At 38.6% G+C, this 19,703-nt stretch overlaps 2 protein-coding genes and 1 long non-coding RNA gene across 16 annotated transcripts in view; 1 reads left to right on the top strand and 2 right to left on the bottom strand.

The window, feature by feature from the left end:
• The window catches only part of LOC135114506 (uncharacterized), a 64,333-nt gene that overhangs the window by 25,081 nt on the left and 19,549 nt on the right, over positions 1-19,703 (top strand). The window lies entirely within an intron of this gene.
• Positions 1,149-10,962, bottom strand: LOC135113983 (valine--tRNA ligase-like). Of its 13 annotated transcripts, none has more exons than XM_064029548.1 (10): positions 10,593-10,961; positions 10,109-10,225; positions 9,645-9,897; positions 9,112-9,219; positions 8,609-8,744; positions 6,940-7,093; positions 6,542-6,731; positions 2,000-2,120; positions 1,537-1,734; positions 1,149-1,307 (listed from the first exon to the last, which is right to left on the bottom strand). In XM_064029548.1, the coding sequence occupies exons 1-7, from the start codon at positions 10,598-10,600 to the stop codon at positions 6,653-6,655; spliced, it is 855 nt and encodes a 284-aa protein (XP_063885618.1). In that variant the 5' UTR covers positions 10,601-10,961; the 3' UTR covers positions 1,149-1,307; positions 1,537-1,734; positions 2,000-2,120; positions 6,542-6,652. The 13 variants fall into 13 exon arrangements, with proteins under 13 accessions (XP_063885618.1, XP_063885620.1, XP_063885619.1 ...); XM_064029550.1 differs by having other exon boundaries at positions 1,537-1,653; XM_064029549.1 differs by having other exon boundaries at positions 2,000-2,114.
• The window catches only part of LOC135114445 (uncharacterized), a 17,925-nt gene continuing 14,306 nt past the window's right edge, over positions 16,085-19,703 (bottom strand). For both annotated transcript variants that reach the window (XR_010275497.1, XR_010275496.1), the window contains one exon: positions 16,085-16,556. This is a non-coding gene — a long non-coding RNA (uncharacterized LOC135114445). The remainder of the gene's footprint in view (positions 16,557-19,703) is intronic.

Genomic DNA, 19,703 nt, shown 5'->3' with positions numbered 1-19,703 from the left:
GAGCACAGGGTGAACCAAAGGGCATCAGCTCCACACTCTGGGATGCCTGTGGGGAAGTTCCTCCTGATACCAGTGAGTACCTCTTCTGTATTCAGGCTCCCCTCCATCCTCTCACACAGTACCTGAGGGCATGAGGGGGTGGTGAGAGGATAAGAGGCTACGAGGGAGGAGGGAAGGGATGAAATGTGGTGAAAAACAGAAGAGAAAACAGATGAGCAGGAAAATGGAAGCAGAGAAGAGGAAAAGGAAGAAAAGAGAAGAGATGAAAAGACAAAGAAAGGGAGAAAGGAGAGAAAACAGAATTATAAACACAATTTTTGCCATCGCATCTAAAAATCTCTCTCTCTCTCTCTCTCTCTCTCTCTCTCTCTCTCTCTCTCTCTCTACAGCGCTCCTTCAAAAAAATACACTTGCTAAGAAGCTTTCACAAATATTCATGTATCAACTGCTGTCCAGATACTGCTCACCACACCCAATGAACATCACTACAGAACACACTCCAGCACCAGCAAGTCACGCACCTCCAGGGACGCCCCACTGATCACATCCAGGGGGTTTATCACATTGCCCCAGGACTTGGATGTCTTGTGGCTGCCACCATCACACAGGAGGCCATGCAGCAGCACAGTCTGGGGAGGGAGGGTGATATAACATAGGTGATATAACACAGGCAATACTGGTAACAATTAATATCAAACTACGTAAGAGGAAGGAGAGGTAACACACAGGTAGTCAATTCTTTCAATCTATCAGCATCTATAAACATTACTAGCCTTCTGAAATCTCCATCTTTTTATCAAACAATTAGTAATGCTAGAGTTTACAGTATTAACAGATATTTTAGTTATATATCAATGAAAATATGGACTAATTACACACCTACAATTAGTTACCTGAGTTTCTGATAACACATAAGACAAAGGAACAAAAACAAGATCAATAACAGAGAACAGGACCACAAAGAATGCATATCAACTGAAGGAAAAACAATAAAAAGTAAACATTTCTGCCATATATCAGACCATCCAAACTAACACTAGGTAAACACACGTACCTTCCTTCTCCACAGCCTTCCGCCTTGCATCTTCCTCCGAGCAGCTGCCACCCACACCTCCCGGCCGTCTGCTGCAGTGATGTGGTACACTGGCATTCTGTGGCCCCACCAGAGTTGCTGGGAGACACACCAGTCTGTGATGTTGTCCAGCCAGCTATGCCATGCCCTCCTGTGCAGCTGTGGCACCAGGTTCAGACGGCCGCTCTGCACAGCCTCAGACGCCTCCTGTGCCAACTCCTTGCACCAAACGGACCTGTGTAGACATGAAAGTAAGCAAGCAAGAGAGAGAGAGAGAGAGAGAGAGAGAGAGAGAGAGAGAGAGAGAGAGAGAGAGAGAGAGAGAGAGAGAGAGAGAGAGAGAGAGAGAGAGAGAGAGAGAGAGAGAGAGACTTAACCTAACTTAACCTAACCTAACTGAATTAATATAAACCTAACCTGATGGAAACAAATAAATAAAAATAAAAAGCTGCAGCCGGCCTCACCTTTCTTAACAGGCGCCTTTTTTTATGTTCATACACATTTCCCTGGTGGCACACGCTGCTAGCCGCCCCCTGGCCACGCCCCTCGCCACCTCACTCATGTACAGATCCATTGCCCCTCTAAAAAGCAACAAATTCACCCGTATATCAAGTCTGACTGCGTTTGTTTACATTTCTCTGGGTCTCGGTCTGGGCTCAGGCCTGCAGGATGGGAGAATGATAGAAAACGAGAGATTTTCAGGCAAGACTAGTATAAGTTGAGGCTCTATTATAAAATACCGTGATACAATATTACTATTACTACTACTACTACTACTAATAATAATAATAATAATAATAATAATAATAACAATAATAGTAATAATAATAATAGTAATAATAATAATGAAAAACACACAATGCACATGATCGCAAGACCACTCCTGCACACACACACATACACACTGAACATTACTTGAGCACTTACTTGGTCATCGTTTGAGTTTTGTAGATCGTGATTGAGGGTGATGCAACCACCCTCAATTATTCTCACTGTGTTCTCCAAATACTGGTTGCAAGGTGTAGCAGTGACTGATGAGGATCTAAAACTATAATTATGTCATACGATAAGAAAACAAATTTTGGACACACACACACACTTCACCTGGATACCCTCTCACGTGGGCATCCCCCTTAATGAAGGGGCAGACTGCCTTGCTCAGTGTGCCCTTCGGGATGACACGGTGGACCCTGGCGCTGAGTACGCTGTGGGCTGTGTTAAGAGTACCATTAAGGACTTTGTATATAGTAGCATTAGTGATCAGTTGCAGCTTTGTTGCCATAGGGACAGTGGCAGTAGTGTTCACTATGTACGTGTCTCCCACCTATGAGAGACACACTGCATCACACAACAGGGTGGCAATGAGTCTCAGTTTAGGCTATAAATACTTTTGGGAAGTCGGTGCTTCTCCTGGCGTGTGCTGTGTGCTGTGTGCTGCACCAAGGCGACACACACTGCGTCATTATGTCACGGAATGTTCTGTCATTGCTACATTTATGGTGCAAGGTCAACATCACTTGTACAGCCTCACTGACCATTTCTTGGACTCAGCCACTCTCAGGGATATACTCAAGGAATATCCTACGTTTGCTTCCAGACTGTAGGATATTTATGCAATGAGGTGTGCAATATCTGTGTAGCTGCACCGGCAGGTCTTCATTAGCTCTCAGGTGATCTGTTTTACTGATAGTATTACTGTCAAGTTTGGCAAATTCCTTGCAATCATCTAAATCATGATCCTTTGTACAGTAGTGACAGAACTATCCTTTCCTTTCCTGCTCCTTGAGATACTGTTTGTTGGCTTGGACACTTACTTTACCTTGGCATGAGCACAATGGTTTTTCCTCAATTGATTTAGCCATGAAAGTTGTACTCCCTCTATTTTTTGTCATGGTGTTTGATTCCCTTGGTTTCCAATTGGCTGCTTGTGTTTGAGTCTTGATCCAATCATTTCCTTCCGTATTTACTGAATCCCAGGAAACAAAGGGGTTGCTTGCCCCTTTTGCTTCCTTCTGGATAAATTGACATAACATTTTAAAGGGTGGGTGGTGGTCTTCATCACTGCTAGGAGTGTTGCTGTTACTGTTAGTATCAAGATATGTCTTTACTTGCTTTCTTCACTCATGAACAATATCATTAGGGAGTTTGCTAGCATCTTTCTCTGCTCTCTACAGTTGTTCAGAAATGACAAATGAGAAGTGTGTTTCATTGCAGCTAGACAGCACTTCAAAAAATCTGAGATTGCTGTTAATGCTGGACTGTTATGCTGAGAGATCGGTAGCCAATTCATTAACTTTTTTGTGTAAGCATCAGCCATGATACTTTTGTTTCCAAATCTATCCATAAGAATTTTCTTTGCTTGCCCATAGTCAGCATCAGAGTTAAAGTGCATGATGATGATAATAACAATAATAATAATAATAATAATAATAATAATAATAATAATAATAATAATAATAATAATAATAATAATGATGATGATCATACATACATGTACCAAAGCAGTCTCCCTCACAAAAAAAAGTGGTAGTCATGATGAGGCACAGAACTTTCACGCACACACACTCATTCACACCTTTCTTTTAGCCCCTTGGCCTCCGATAGAAAAGGGAAAGTACTCTTGCCTTCACTTTATGAGGATCAGTTGCACAGCTTGGGCAGTTTTGCTGGAAAAACTCAAAAATTATTTATCCAAAAAAAAGATGCATTGGGTGAGCTTAGTGACGCAGGACACAGAAGATTTTGTTTAGAGCGTGCAGGTATTCTCATTATCACCAATCTAGTGAGGGAAGCCTTACAGAGTGACACAGAGGAACAACACACACACCACCAAAATGAAGGTAATCATAACACTTAGACATCTTGCTGCTTTGAAAAGTTACTGTGAAAATGCAGTTCAAGTAGTGATGGCATTGTAGGTCATCAAGAGCCACAGGTGGCTTACTCCTGAGTGTCAAATCCTGTTTGTTTACGTTGAGGATCTTTAATAGGATCACATTTACCTTATTTCAAAGATTGAATTACTGTCTTACCCACTGTCTCTCTCCTTCAAATATATAAAACAAAGAAAATATTTAAATAAACTATAAATTAATAATAAATGGTAGCTTTTGCTATGTCTTTTAATATATGAAATCGAATAACTTTGTTCAGGAACTGAATTATGGTACAGCAACTGAATGAATCATTTCAAAATTGTTAGAAAACCGATTTGCTCAGAAAGGGAGGCATTCAGTAACTAAGGTTCCACTGTAATAATAATAATAATAATAATAATAATAATAATAATAATAATAATAATAATAATAATAATAATAATAATAATAATAATCTTTCTATATACCAGGCTGGTAATTCCTCACAGGGTGGCACAATATTATTACACCATTTTTTAGGGGCTAATATCTTTAAGATAAGTTATGTTTGTAATAAGCTACATCATTCAAATATAAAAAAAAATACTAAAACTTTATTACAGATCTCAGTTTTGACTTAGACTATTAAACAGGAACTTTTTCATTTTACTTTTTGAAAATATTGAAATTACAACAATTTTTTGTATTATCAGGCAACATGTTCCATACTTTGGGACCAACACAGTGTGTGGAAAATTTATACAAACTAGTTCTTGCTTGTGGGCAAATGAGATTAAGATGATTTCCTCGGGTACCTTGGCTATGGTGGAATATATTAAATATTATGTTATTAGGATCATTACCATTAATATTTTTATATATGGTCAGCGCTATGAAATATTTCTTTAAGAGGTCGAAAGTTAGTATACGAGTATTTAAGTCCTTAAACAGTAAGTCGATGTAATCATATTTACCTCTGAAGTACCCCTATTCTGTCCACCTCTCTAATGCAAGAGTTAACCAGTATTCTCAGTCATTCATCCCTTTCTCTGGTAAACTCTGGAACTCCCTGCCTGCTTCTGTATTTCCACCTTCCTATGACTTGAATTCCTTCAAGAGGGAGGTTTCAAGACACTTATCCACCAATTTCTGACCACTGCTTTGACCCTTTTATGGGACTGGCATTTTAGTGGGCTTTTTTTTTTTATTAGATTTTTGTTGCCCTTGGCCAGTGTCCTTCCTACATAAAAAAAAAAAAAAAAAAGAACTATTCCCTCTTTCAATGACACTCAACTGTCCCCCTCTTCTACACTCTTTCAGCTCTGTCTGTCAACATTTACCTTTCCTTCTTGCTGGAAGTTTGCCTACATTCAACCTGTTCCTAAAAAGGGTGACCGCTCTAATCCCTCAAACTACCGTCCTATTGCTTTAATTTCCTGCTTATCTAAAGTTTTTGAATCTATCCTCAACAGGAAGATTCTTAAACATCTATCACTTCACAACCTTCTATCTGATCACCAGTATGGGTTCCGTCAAGGCCGCTCTACTGGTGATCTTCTGGCTTTCCTTACTGAGTCTTGGTCATCCTCTTTTAGAGACTTGGTGAAACTTTTGCTGTTGCCTTGGACATATCAAAAGCCTTTGATAGAGTCTGGCACAAAGCTTTGATTTCAAAACTACCCTCCTACGGTTTCTATCCTTCTCTCTGTAACTTCATCTCAAGTTTCCTTTCTGACCGTTCTAAACCAAACTTCTTGTCCTATCCACTCCTATGCTGATGATACCACCCTGCACTTTTCCACGTCTTTTCATAGACGTCCAACCCTTCAGGAGGTAAACATATCACGCAGGGAAGCCACAGAACGCCTGACTTCTGATCTTTCTAAAATTTCTGATTGGGGCAGAGCAAACTTGGTATTGTTCAATGCCTCAAAAACTCAATTCCTCCATCTATCAACTCGACACAATCTTCCAGACAACTATCCCCTCTTCTTCAATGACACTCAACTGTCCCCCTCTTCTACACTGAACATCCTCGGTCTGTCCTTTACTTATAATCTGAACTGGAAACTTCACATCTCATCTCTAGCTAAAACAGCTTCTATGAAGTTAGGTGTTCTGAGACGTCTCTGCCAGTTTTTCTCACCCCCCCCAGCTGCTAACTCTGTACAAGGGCCTTATCCATCCATGTATGGAGAATGCTTCACATGTCTGGGGTCTCCAGACCCACCTGAGGCATACAGCGTCACCCCAGAGTACAGCCCCAGGTTGGTCTGGCTAGCCCCGATGATGATGAAAGCAGGAACCATCATTATCACCTGCTGTGGTTGATGATGATGGCTTCTACACACACACACACACACACACACACAACCTCAGACAGCAATTCCTGGAACAAGAGAGGACAGAACAGCATGCCAGCCACAGCAAGAGCGAGTGCGTGAACAGCCACGGCCACCAACCAGTCAGTACTTCCCTAGCAGAAGAACGTGGCCCCCAGAGTCGACCCAGTGGTGAAGTCTGTGCTCAATATCCTTTATCATGACACTCTCTCTCTCTCTCTCTCTCTCTCTCTCTCTCATCCACCATTAGCCAGTCTCCCTCTCCCTCTCACCATTGGTCAGTGGCCTGTACAGCAGACACCCAGTTGTCACGGTGAAGGGATTTTCTCCAAGTACTGTACCTCCATCACTCCCTCCAGGCTCCTCCCACTTTCCTCCAGTCACTATGTAAGCTTGATGATCAGCAGCTGTCCCTCTATACCACAAGCTTCACTCTGGGCAGCTCTCTGGAGGCCTCCGAACCTGTGGGTGTAAGGTTAGGTTAGGTTAAGTTAGGTTAGGCTAGGTTAGGTTAGGTTAGGTTAAGTTAGGTTAGGCTAGGTTAGGTTAGGCCTGTGGATGGTGTGTGGAGGAGGACAGGACAAGGAGACCAGTGGGAAGGCTGTGGAAGGCCTGTGAATTTCAAGGTAATGCAACACCTCACACCAACAACACCAGAACAATGCCTCACCTAGCCACCTGCAGCCACATCACAGTCTCTCCCCCTCGTAGGTAATGGCAGCAGTGGTGGTGGTAGTGGTGGTGGTGTTGCAAGGAGGAGGCAAGGCACCCATGACTGGAAAAGGAGAGGTGAGTGCCTTGAGGCTGCAGGACGGGGTGTGCAGCTGTGTGGGAGACAAGAGGGTGGGTGAGAGGGAGTGGGCACATGGGAGAGAGTGAGTGTGTTCTATGGCAAGTTCTATATAGGATTTCAAGGGTGTTTTTGTATATGATAGGGAAAATATTAATAAATACATACATACATACATACATACATACATTTTCATCTCCCAAGCACCCCTCTTCTCTCCTCCTCTTCCCCTGTTTCATGCAAATAGGTCAACACACACACACACACACACACATTGATAGAGGGATAGATATTAGCACAGCATGATTTAAACAACTAATATAACTATCAAACACACACACACACACACACACACACACACACACACACACACACTTCTCCACAAATCTGAAGGCACTGTGGTTTCCAAGCCCTTAAAGTGAAAGAGTGTTGAGGGCATAATATTGCACCACTGCCAGCATGAACTTGTCACTAAAGCTGTCATGCGCCTCACACGCCTCCTGTCACCCGCTCATGCCAGCTGCCAATGCAGAACGCACCCTCCAGCACTCAATGTTTGGGGCGATAGTTCTTTGTTAATGGAAGATAATTAGATTTTCTCTCATATCAAGTTGAATTGGTTTAGCTGACACTCTCTCTCTCTCTCTCTCTCTCTCTCTCTCTCTCTCTCTCTCTCTCTCTCTCTCTCTCTCTCTCTCTTTCACGATTGATTCCAAAGGCCACAAAGATGATTAGCAGAGGTTTTCGTGAGTGTTTCTCCTGTTAGTAATGTAGGAATGTTGTTAATTTGTCACTAAAACCATGAAAAACATCCTTAAAAACCTGTGCCACTTCAAATACGAGTAGAGCCTTTTTAAAGCGTGTTTCTCCCATCAGTAGAGTAGAAATGTAGTTATTTATTTATATTTTATATATAACACACACACACACACACAGGTGGTCTGGCAGGGAAGTGTTATGAGAGATGTACAAATGCATAGCAAGGTAAGGCACACAGCTTTCTTACCCACCTCACACTCACTCACAAAAATCTTTCAACACCTTAACCTTTGTTGGGGAAGAGAAGCACTACTGCCTTAACCTTACAAATACACTTATTATAGCTTATCTCTTACATATACGAAGATAAAGCACACAACTTTCACCGTTACTCTCACCCACAACAATCTTTCAATGCGTTAATCCTTGTTGGGAAAGAGAACCACTAAAATATTATCTCCTACAAATATATTTAAACACTCACTCAACACACAACACCTTAGCCCTTGATTGAGATGAGAAGCACTCCTACCCTAACTTTACAAGAGCACTCATTAAAATCTTATCTCCTACATATACCAAAACACACAATTTTCACCCTCACTCAATCAACACTCAACACCTTAGCCCTTGACGGAGACGAGAAGCACTCCTACCCTAATCTTACAAGAGCACTCACCAAAATCTTATCTCTACTCCATTCATTGATCCATACACCAACCCAGTTACCCCACACAAGACTCAATGCACCACAAAGTTATACACATTCATCTATCTATGCCACACTGACTATTGAAGTTGGTGGAGCACAGGGTGAACCAAAGGGCATCAGCTCCACACTCTGGGATGCCTGTGGGGAAGTTCCTCCTGATACCAGTGAGTACCTCTTCTGTATTCAGGCTCCCCTCCATCCTCTCACACAGTACCTGAGGGCATGAGGGGGTGGTGAGAGGACAAGAGGCTACGAGGGAAGGGATGAAATGTGGTGAAAAACAGAAGAGAAAACAGATGAGCAGGAAAATGGAAGCAGAGAAGAGGAAAAGGAAGAAAAGAGAAGAGATGAAAAGACAAAGAAAGGGAGAAAACAGAGAAAACAGAATTATAAACACAATTTTTGCCATCACATCTAAAAATCTCTCTCTCTCTCTCTCTCTCTACAGTGCTCCGTTCAAAAAAATACACTTGCTAAGAAGCTTTCACAAATATTCATGTATCAACTGCTGTCCAGATACTGCTCACCACACCCAATGAACATCAGTACAGAACACACTCCAGCACCAGCAAGTCACGCACCTCCAGGGACGCCCCACTGATCACATCCAGGGGGTTTATCACATTGCCCCAGGACTTGGATGTCTTGTGGCCGCCACCATCACACAGGAGGCCATGCAGCAGCACAGTCTGGGGAGGGAGGGTGATATAACATAGGTGATATAACACAGGCAATACTGGTAACAATTAATATCAAACTACGTAAGAGGAAGGAGAGGTAACACACAGGTAGTCAGTTCTTTCAATCTATCAGCATCTATAAACATTACTAGCCTTCTGAAATCTCCATCTTTTTATCAAACAATTAGTAATGCTAGAGTTTACAGTATTAACAGATATTTTAGTTATATACCAATGAAAATATGGACTAATTACACACCTACAATTAGTTACCTGAGTTTCTGATAACACATAAGACAAAGGAATAAAAACAAGATCAATAACAGAGAACAGGACCACAAAGAATGCATATCAACTGAAGGAAAAACAATAAAAAGTAAACATTTCTGCCATATATCAGACCATCCAAACTAACACTAGGTAAACACACGTACCTTCCTTCTGCACAGCCTTCCGCCTTGCATCTTCCTCCGAGCAGCTGCCACCCACACCTCCCGGCCGTCTGCTGCAGTGATGTGGTACACTGGCATTCTGTGGCCCCACCAGAGTTGCTGGGAGACACACCAGTCTGTGATGTTGTCCAGCCAGCTATGCCATGCCCTCCTGTGCAGCTGTGGCACCAGGTTCAGACGGCCGCTCTGCACAGCCTCAGACACCTCCTGTGCCAACTCCTTGCACCGAACGAACCTGTGTAGACATGAAAGTAAGCAAGCAAGAGAGAGAGAGAGAGAGAGAGAGAGAGAGAGAGAGAGAGAGAGAGAGAGAGAGAGAGAGAGAGAGAGAGAGAGAGAGAGAGAGAGAGAGACTTAACCTAACTTAACCTAACCTAACTGAATTAATATAAACTTAACCTGATGGAAACAAATAAATAAAAATAAAAAGCTGCAGCCGGCCTCACCTTTCTTGACAGGCGCCTTTTTTTATGTTCATACACATTTCCCTGGTGGCACACGCTGCTAGCCGCCCCCTGGCCACGCCCCTCGCCACCTCACTCATGTACAGATCCATTGCCCCTCTAAAAAGCAACAAATTCACCCGTATATCAAGTCTGACTCTGCGTTTGTTTACATTTCTCTGGGTCTCTGTCTGGGCTCAGGTCTGCAGGATGGGAGAATGATAGAAAACGAGAGATTTTCAGGCAAGACTAGTATAAGTTGAGGCTCTATTATAAAATACCGTGATACAATATTACTATTACTACTACTACTACTACTAATAATAATAATAATAACAATAATAGTAATAATAATAATAATAATAATAACAATAATAGTAATAATAATAATAGTAATAATAATAATAATGAAAAACACACAATGCACATGATCGCAAGACCACTCCTGCACACACACATACACACTGAACATTACTTGAGCACTTACTTGGTCATCGTTTGAGTTTTGTAGATCGTGATTGAGGGTGATGCAACCACCCTCAATTATTCTCACTGTGTTCTCCAAATACTGGTTGCAAGATGTAGCAGTGACTGATGAGGATCTAAAACTATAATTATGTCATACGATAAGAAAAATTTAGGACACACACACACACTATCAGTCAAATAGCCTTTGAATCAGGAGTGCTTATACCTCATGTCTTAATATCGCTCTTTTTCCTAACAGTATACTGAGGTCGACAAACTGAAAGGCTTTGGAAGTGTCAACAAAGACTGATTTCCCTAATTAATTGCTTGGTATGTCAGTTACTTTGAATCGTCTTTTTGCCTGGTATATTTTGGACTCTAATTATTAATGCATCTGCTAGTCCATCATCACATTGTATCCAGCCACTTTAAAGCTTTCCTTAACTAAAAACATCACTCCTTTCTTATTTGATCTTTTTCATAAGTTGTATCTATTTTGTTCAATGTTCTCTACTTGTAACTCATCACAATTTTATTTCTGTAAGGTGAATTATATCCAGACTCATCAGGATAAACATTTGGCTTAATCCCAAGATGTGGCTATTAATATTATTCTGCATCACACTCCATAGGGCTTCTTTCTCCTTCACTGTTTTCCAGCCCTCCCTCATGTTCAGGTACCACTTCCTCACTTTCTTGTCCAAAACTCTCCACTACAATATCTCCTGCTATTGTTCTTACCCTCATCTATTGCCTCTACATCCTCAGTTAGTTAACTCTTCCCTCTCCTCTTCAGTGAGTTAATATCTGTTAGCTCATCCTTAGCCAGCCTCCAGACAACTGCCAGAGTATCTTTCTGTGATTTAAATTAGATTCTTAACGGTCTGTGCCATTTACCTATGAATTTCCCTACCCTGTGATGAGATGGGTGTGTGGGTGATGGGATGTGTGAGTGACTGGGTGAGTGGGTGATGGGATGGGTGACAGTGAGCAGACTGGATGTGTGACTGACAGACTGACTGGATGGATGGTCAAGTTGCACAGATTGGATGAACAGACACACTCACTAACCTAAAGTGAAAAATAAATAAATAAAATATATATTACACAGTCCTTCACCCATAGTCTCTCTCTCTCTCTCTCTCTCTCTCTCTCTCTCTCTGTGGCTCCTGGTCCCCCCTTTTTTTCAAGCAAGGTATTATTCGCTCACAGGCGAGGGTGTCATGAGGCGCCACCTCACTCATTGTCGCCAGGTTGAGAGGTTGTGCAGAAATGTACTAAACCAGTGCGTAAGGGAACCAATATATCCAAAATTCATACCCTCTTCAGTAATAATTAAACCAAAAAATAGTGAAAAATAAACCAAAACATATGAGTGAAGACTAAATAAAAAAAACAAGAGAAAAACACACAAGAATAAATAAAAAGCAACCAAAAAAATTAATAAAAGTCAATTCCTTAAAAGAACCATTTCAAACAAAAAACTCAAATATATGTAAACCAAAACGCAAAAACAATTACGTAAACCCAAAACATTATATGTACGTAAACCCAAGAAATTGTATATACGCAAATGGAAAAAAATACGCACATCCGCAAACCAAAAAAAAATATCCGTAAATCCTAAACCAAAAAAATCCGTAAAAGAAAAAAAATCCGTAAAAGCAAAATACGTAAAACCAAAAAAAAAAAAATACGTAAACCAAAAAAATACGTAAAATAAAAAATATACATAAAACCACAAAAAGGGGAACCAATATATCCAAAATTCATACCCTCTTCAGTAATAATTAAACCAAAAAATAGTGAAAAATAAACCAAAACATATAAGAGTGAAGACTAAATAAAAAACAAGGGAAAAACACAAGAATAAATAAAAAGCAACCAAAAAATTTAATAAGTCAATTCCTTAAAAGAACCATTTCAAACAAAAAACCAAAACGCAAAAACAATTACGTAAACCCAAAACATTATATGTACGCAAACCCAAGAAATTGTATATACGCAAATGGAAAAAAATACGCACATCCGCAAACCAAAAAAAAATATCCGTAAATCCTAAACCAAAAAAATCCGTAAAAGAAAAAAATCTGTAAAAGCAAAATACGTAAAACCAAAAAAAAATACGTAAACCAAAAAATACGTAAAATAAAAAATATACGTAAAACCCCAAATAAAATCCGTGGAAGTAAAAAAAATCGTAAAATCGTAAAACTAAAATAAATAACCATAAAACCCAAAAAAATATTCATAAAACCAAAAAAATATCCGTAAAGATAAGAAAAAATATTCGTGAATCCAAAAAAATTGTAAAATCATAAAACTAAAACAAATAATCGTAACCAAAAAAAATATTCATAAACCCAAAAAAATATCCGTAAAGATAAAAAAATATACGTGAATCCAAAAAAATTGTAAAATTGTAAAATTAAAATAATCGTAATAATAATAATAATAATAATAATAATAGTAATAATAATAATAATAATAATAATAATAATAATAAAAATCGTAAAACTAAAAAAATTCATAAAACCAAAAAAAATAAATAAATAAAACCAAAATATTCGTAAATCCCTAAAATACTTGTAAAATTATAAAACAACAAAAATATTCACAGAACCAAGAAAATATTCACAAAACCAAAAGAAATATTTAAAAAATGAGAAAATACATATACTTGTAAAAGCAAGCCACCAAAAAAAAAAAAAAACATAGGACACCAAAAGTACAATAATGACACCAAAAGTACATTTGTAATACTAAAAATACACAGCTGATACCAAAAAATAAACAAACATTCATAAAACCAAACAAATACATACAAATAAAAAATAAAAACTTTGAAAGACCCCAGATAATAAAACTAGAATGGGTATTGATGCGGAGAAAAAAGTGTGAAATACTGGTAAAAACAGACAAAACCACACGCCACAAACACTGACCACAGCAACGAATGAATAAACATGAATATCAAGTTAACGTAAATATAACTAAATTTAGTACAAAAAGAGAAAATAATTACCGTAATGGAAGCTTCCTGACGGTCACTCCCACCACGGCCCCACGAGGGAACGACCGGGCCTGCCGCTGTCCACCCAGGTCCCCCGCCAGAACTAAAGAAAGGGGAAGGAACTGGGCACACAAGGTGCATTAGACATGCATGGCCTAGCAGGTAAAATAGCTAAATATATAAAAATCCTAAGTCAGAATACAGATCGCTAGGACTTACAGATGTACACACATGGCATACACCTGTGCATCCTAGAAAGCTGCAAGAGCTGACAATACATAGCTAAATCCTGAGTTAAAAACTGTCACAACATGCAGATGTACACTCCAGGCATACACCTGCACATCACAACAGCTGCAAAAGCTAAATATATAATATCAATCCTAGACTGTATATATAACATATATATTACATATATTAAAAAAATATACATATATATAGGTATATATATACTGATATATTTATAAAAAGCTAAATATATCAATCAATCAATCCTAGAAAATGTATATATAACATATATATTACATATATTAAAAAAATATACATATATATAGGTATATATATACTCTGATATATTTATAAAAGCTAAATATATCAATCCTAGACAATGTATATTTAACATATATTATGTATATTGAAAAATTATACATATATATAGGTATATAATATACACAAATTATTTAATCATCTAATGCAAAGTCTATATATATATAAACATGATATATATATATACACAAGTTATATAATCCCACTAAAGCAAAAATGTATACATATATAAGTATTATAAATAATACATATATATACATACACATACATTTATTAATAATTATCTAACCCCCCGCCGGCAGGGTTGCCAACCCGACCGGCCCGCTGCCGCTGGAACATCTTCTTTCTGGGAGAGAAAAGGGAGAAAAAAGGGCGCACTCTAGGTGCATTATACATCCTGACATAAATGTAGCTAAGACATACATGAAATGAAATAAATATATATATATCAATAATCCTATCCTAAACCAAGCCGATCGGCTGACCAGGCCGACCGGCTTACCTGTTGCTGCTACTACTGCAATCGCGCCTTCGCTGCCATCGCGCCTTCCCTCCATCTCCCCTCGCGCCTGCCACACACTAGCTAGGAAAGGGAAGAAAGGCGCGCACAGCGGCGCTACATGCCTAACGGGTTAAGGTAGCTAAGACATAAATAAATAATTGATACACACATCAGATATACGTCTTAAGGACGTATATCAAAATATATGCATCAAAAAAAATATATGGATCACTATATATATGCATATATCCGGAAATATATACATATACATTACGCGATCCTACCAAAAAAAAAATCATACCTGCCAGTCGGATGGCTAGTCCGACTGGCATACCGGCGGCGACATCTTCTTCTTCTGCAACCAGGAACCCGGAACATCTTCTTTCTGGGAGAGAAAAGGGAAAAAAGTGCACCCGAAGGTGCATTATACATCCTAACAAGCATGTAGCTAAGACATATATATATATATATATAAAAAAAAAATATATATATCACACCTAACCTAAACCTGACCGGTCGAGTGGTCAACTCGACCGGTGTACCTTATACCTGTGGCTCCCGCGTTGCCGCAGCAAGTGGAAACAGACAGCAGACCACAGCCGTCCTCCCATGGCAGCCTGGAAGAAAAGGACCCGTTGAGAAAACATGGCTATGCGTCCATTGCCTATAAAGAAAAGGCTGCCATCAGTCTGAGTAACAGAAGACAACCTTGCCTATCCTGACCAGATGGCCTCACCGACAACACCACCATGCAAACAAAATGACCATCAAGGCAACAATTCACACCAAAAAAAAAACCCTGGCAACAATAACTGCCAGAGGGCGAACCTCCCGCGTCAGAGGAAGCATTACACCAACAACAGTTAAAACACAAACAAACATTTATTTCATTGTCTGCTGTTTCTTCATAGATACATTTACATTAAAGAGACCTAGATGACTGAAGCAGAAGTCTTCACTCTTGGCTGAGGGTGAAATGTTCCTCTTCTCTCTTGTGGACACCTGTGGGAACCATTACCAAACAAAACAAAGCAGTATTAAGCCAAACACCAAAAAAAAAATATATGTAGAAGTCTTCATTCTTGACTGAGGGTGAAATGTTCCTCTTCTCTCTTGCGGACACCTGTGAGAACCCTTACCAAGCAAAACAAAGCAGTATTAAGCCACCCAAAAAAAAAAAAAAAAAAAAATTAACAAAACCGCGAAATATAACATCAATAAACTTAATATATAAATAAAACATGTAATTTATCAATAAATTTGCAAAAAAAATTATTTTCCCTCCCACCAATAAAATAATTAAATAAATCAAATAAGCTGTAAAAGAAAAATAATAAATATTTATGTTAGTATATTTGTTATTATGTTAGTATATTTGTTAGAGCCAGTAGTAGAAAATTACCACCACCACCACCACCACCACCCTAACTACATTCATTGTTTCTATAATGCCCTGTATATTGATAAAGTACTACTACTACTACTACTACTACTATTACTACTACTACTACCACCACCACCACTATAGAATCTTCTGTGGTCTTGTATATTTCTTGCATTCCAAACACACTTCTGAAAAGAGAACACACACACACACACACCACACACACAAATAAAATAATATAATAAGAATATAATAATCTAGCACTCTTAATAATAATTATCTATCTTAATCTCACTCTTACTAATAATTATCTATCTCTGTATATATCTATCTAACTAACACTCTTAATAATAATTATCTATCTATCTTAATCTCACTCTTACTAATAATTATCTATCTCTGTATCTATCTATCTCTTTATCTCTTTACTTTGCCGGTAACCAAGATTATTTGCAGCACATTCCAGGATGGTGTGGGCCTGTTTCTGCTCCGTCATCTTTCTTCACTGTTCCTCACCATCACCTTCCTTCCAAGGTATCTGCAAATAACAGGGAAAATTAGAAGAGTTGGTCATATTTCCTCCACCCACCCTGCCCTTCCTTATATATATATATATATATATATATATATATATATATATATATATATATATATATATATATATATATATATATATATATATATATATATATATATATATATATAATTTTTATATTTTTTTTATGTAGGAGTGACACTGGCCAAGGGCAACAAAAATCTAAGAAAAAAAAAAGCCTACTGAAATGCCAGTCCCATAAAAGGGTCAAAGCAGTGGTCAAAAATTGGTGGATAAGTGTTTTGAAACCTCCCTCTTGAAAGAATTCAAGTTGTAGGAAGGTAGAAATACAGAAGCAGGCAGGGAGTTCCAGAGTTTACCAGAGAAAGGGATGAATAACTGAGAATACTGGTTAACTCTTGCATTAGAGAGGTGGACAGAATAGGGGTGAGAGAAAGAAGAAAGTCTTGTGCAGCGAGGCTGCGGAAGGAGGGGAGGCATGCAGTTAGCAAGATCAGAAGAGCAGTTAGCATGAAAATAGCGGTAGAAGACAGCTAGATATGCAACATTGCAGCGGTGATAGAGAGGCTGAAGACAGTCAGTTAGAGGAGAGGAGTTGATGAGACGAAAAGCTTTTGATTCCACCCTGTCTAGAAGAGCAGTATGAGTGGAATCCCCCCAGACATGTGAAGCATACTCCATATAAGGCCCTTGTACAGAGTTAGCAGCTGGGGGGGTGAGAAAAACTGGCAGAGACATCTCAAAACACCTAACTTCATAGAAGCAGTTTTAGCTAGAGATGAGATGTGAAGTTTCCAGTTCAGATTATAAGTAAAGGACAGAGCGAGGATGTTCAGTGTAGAAGAGGGGGACAGTTGAGCGTCATTGAAGAGGGGATAGTTGTCTGGAAGTTTGTGTCGAGTTGATAGATGGAGGAATTGAGTTTTTGAGGCATTGAACAATACCAAGTTTGCTCTGTCCCAATCAGAAATTTTAGAAAGATCAGAAGTCAGGCGTTCTGTGGCTTCCCTGCGTGATATGTTTACCTCCTTAAGGGTTGGACATCTATGAAAAGACGTGGAAAAGTGCAGGGTGGTATCATCAGCGTAGGAGTGGATAGGACAAGAAGTTTGGTTTAGAAGATCATTAATGAATAATAAGAAGAGAGTGGGTGACAGGACAGAACCCTGAGGAACACCACTGTTAATATATTTAGGAGAAGAACAAGGACCGTCTACCACAGTAGCAATATCACGGTCACAAAGGAAACTTAAGATGAAGTTACAGAGAGAAGGATAGAAACCGTAGGAGGGTAGTTTGGAAATCAAAGCTTTGTGCCAGACTCTATCAAAAGCTTTTGATATGTCCAAGGCAACAGCAAAATGGGTTCAATTTTAATAGTAATGTCGAGGCAATATATAAAAAAGTTAATTCTAGAATGCATTTCATGAGGAAACTTAAGAAACTTAAGATTAACACTAAAATTATGCAGTTATTCTATACAGCAGTAGTGCAGTCAGTCATTTCATTTTCCATCACATGTTGGTATGGTAATTGTAGCTCTGATTCTAAAAATAAACTAACCCGATTAATCAAAAACTGTGCAAAATTAGGCGTAAAAAATATCAATTCATTGATGGATATATACAGAAAGTTCTCTCCACAAAGATGCGAAGTAATTATCAATGAGGTAACACATCCACTGAATGGCCATTACCAAAAGTTACCCTAAGGGAAAAGGCTGAGATCATCAAAATGTAAAACAGCCCGATTGTGTAAGTCCTTTGTGCCGGCAAGTATCACAATTTTAAATAATGGCCCTCTCAACATATCATAGCTAACTATACTAAGACTTGGGAACCAGTTACCAGTTATCTTTTTATGTACCAGTTATCTTTTTATGTTTTAATCGTGTGAGTATGAATATTTTAGATTAATAAGACCTGTTAGTTTTAGACCTTGTATGAAAGATTCAATCTTTTATCAAAACACACAAGACAAATTTCATGTATGTTACGTGACCAATAAATAAATATTATTATTATTAAAAGTTTCAGCAAAATCTCTAAAAGAGGATGACCAAGACTCAAACTTTTAATAATAATAACAAACTTTTAATAATAATAAAACAAACTTTTAATAAATAATAATAATAATAATCATAATATTTATTTATTGGTCACGTAACTTACATGAAATTTGTCTTGTGTGTTTTCATAAAAGATTGAATCATTCATATATATATATATATATATATATATATATATATATATATATATATATATATATATATATATATATATATATATATATATATATATATATATATATATATATATATATATATATAAGCCTTCCATCAGCAGAATCTCATGCACTTTATATTTCTGCCCAGAACCATGCCAAGTCAGTTCTCCAACCAGCCAAAAACTCCTTCATTAACAGAAAGTGTCAAAATCTTTCAAGATCTAACTCCCCTCGTGACTTCTGGCATCTAGCCAAAAAATATCTCCAATAACTTTGCTTCTTCTTCTTCCCCTCCTTTATTTCAACCAGAAGGCACCAATGCCATCACATCTATTTCTAAGGCTTATGGACCTGATGGGGTCCCTCCTATTGTTCTCCGAAACTGTGCCTCCGTGCTTGCACCTTGCCTAGTCAAACACTTTCAGCTCTCTGTCAACATCTACCTTACCTTCTTGCTGGAAGTTTGCCTACATTCAACCTGTTCCTAAAAAGGGTGACCGTTCTAATCCCTCAAACTACCGTCCTATTGCTTTAATTTCCTGCCTATCTAGAGTTTTTGAATCTATCCTCAACAGGAAGATTGTTAAACATCTATCACTTCACAACCTTCTATCTGATCGCCAGTATGGGTTCCGTCAAGGCCACTCTACTGGTGATCTTCTGGCTTTCCTTACTGAGTCTTGGTCATCCTCTTTTAGAGATTTGGGTGAAACTTTTGCTGTTGCCTTGGACATAAAAGCTTTTGATCTTTTGATAGAGTCTGGCACAAAGCTTTCATTTCCAAACTACCCTCCTACGGTTTCTATCCTTCTCTCTGTAACTTCATCTCAAGTTTCCTTTCTGACCGTTCTATTGCTGCTGTGGTAGACGGTCACTGTTCTTCTAAATCTATTAACAGTGGTG

Source organism: Scylla paramamosain, chromosome 27 (genome assembly GCF_035594125.1).
Source record: "Scylla paramamosain isolate STU-SP2022 chromosome 27, ASM3559412v1, whole genome shotgun sequence".
Taxonomy (NCBI): Eukaryota; Metazoa; Arthropoda; class Malacostraca; order Decapoda; family Portunidae; genus Scylla; species Scylla paramamosain.
The sequence above is the reverse complement of the archived record's forward strand: the minus strand, read 5'-3'. Positions and strand labels throughout refer to the sequence as shown.

What these genes read in the sequence shown, in the direction of transcription:
- LOC135113983 (XM_064029554.1), bottom strand. An exon ending in GAAGGCTGTGCAGAAGGAAG is followed by an intron (nt 9,220 to 9,644) that starts GTACGTGTGTTT and finishes CTCCCTCCCCAG; the next exon opens with ACTGTGCTGCTGCATGGCCT. An exon ending in ATGTGGCTGCAGGTGGCTAG is followed by an intron (nt 6,732 to 6,939) that starts GTGAGGCATTGT and finishes TTACACCCACAG; the next exon opens with GTTCGGAGGCCTCCAGAGAG.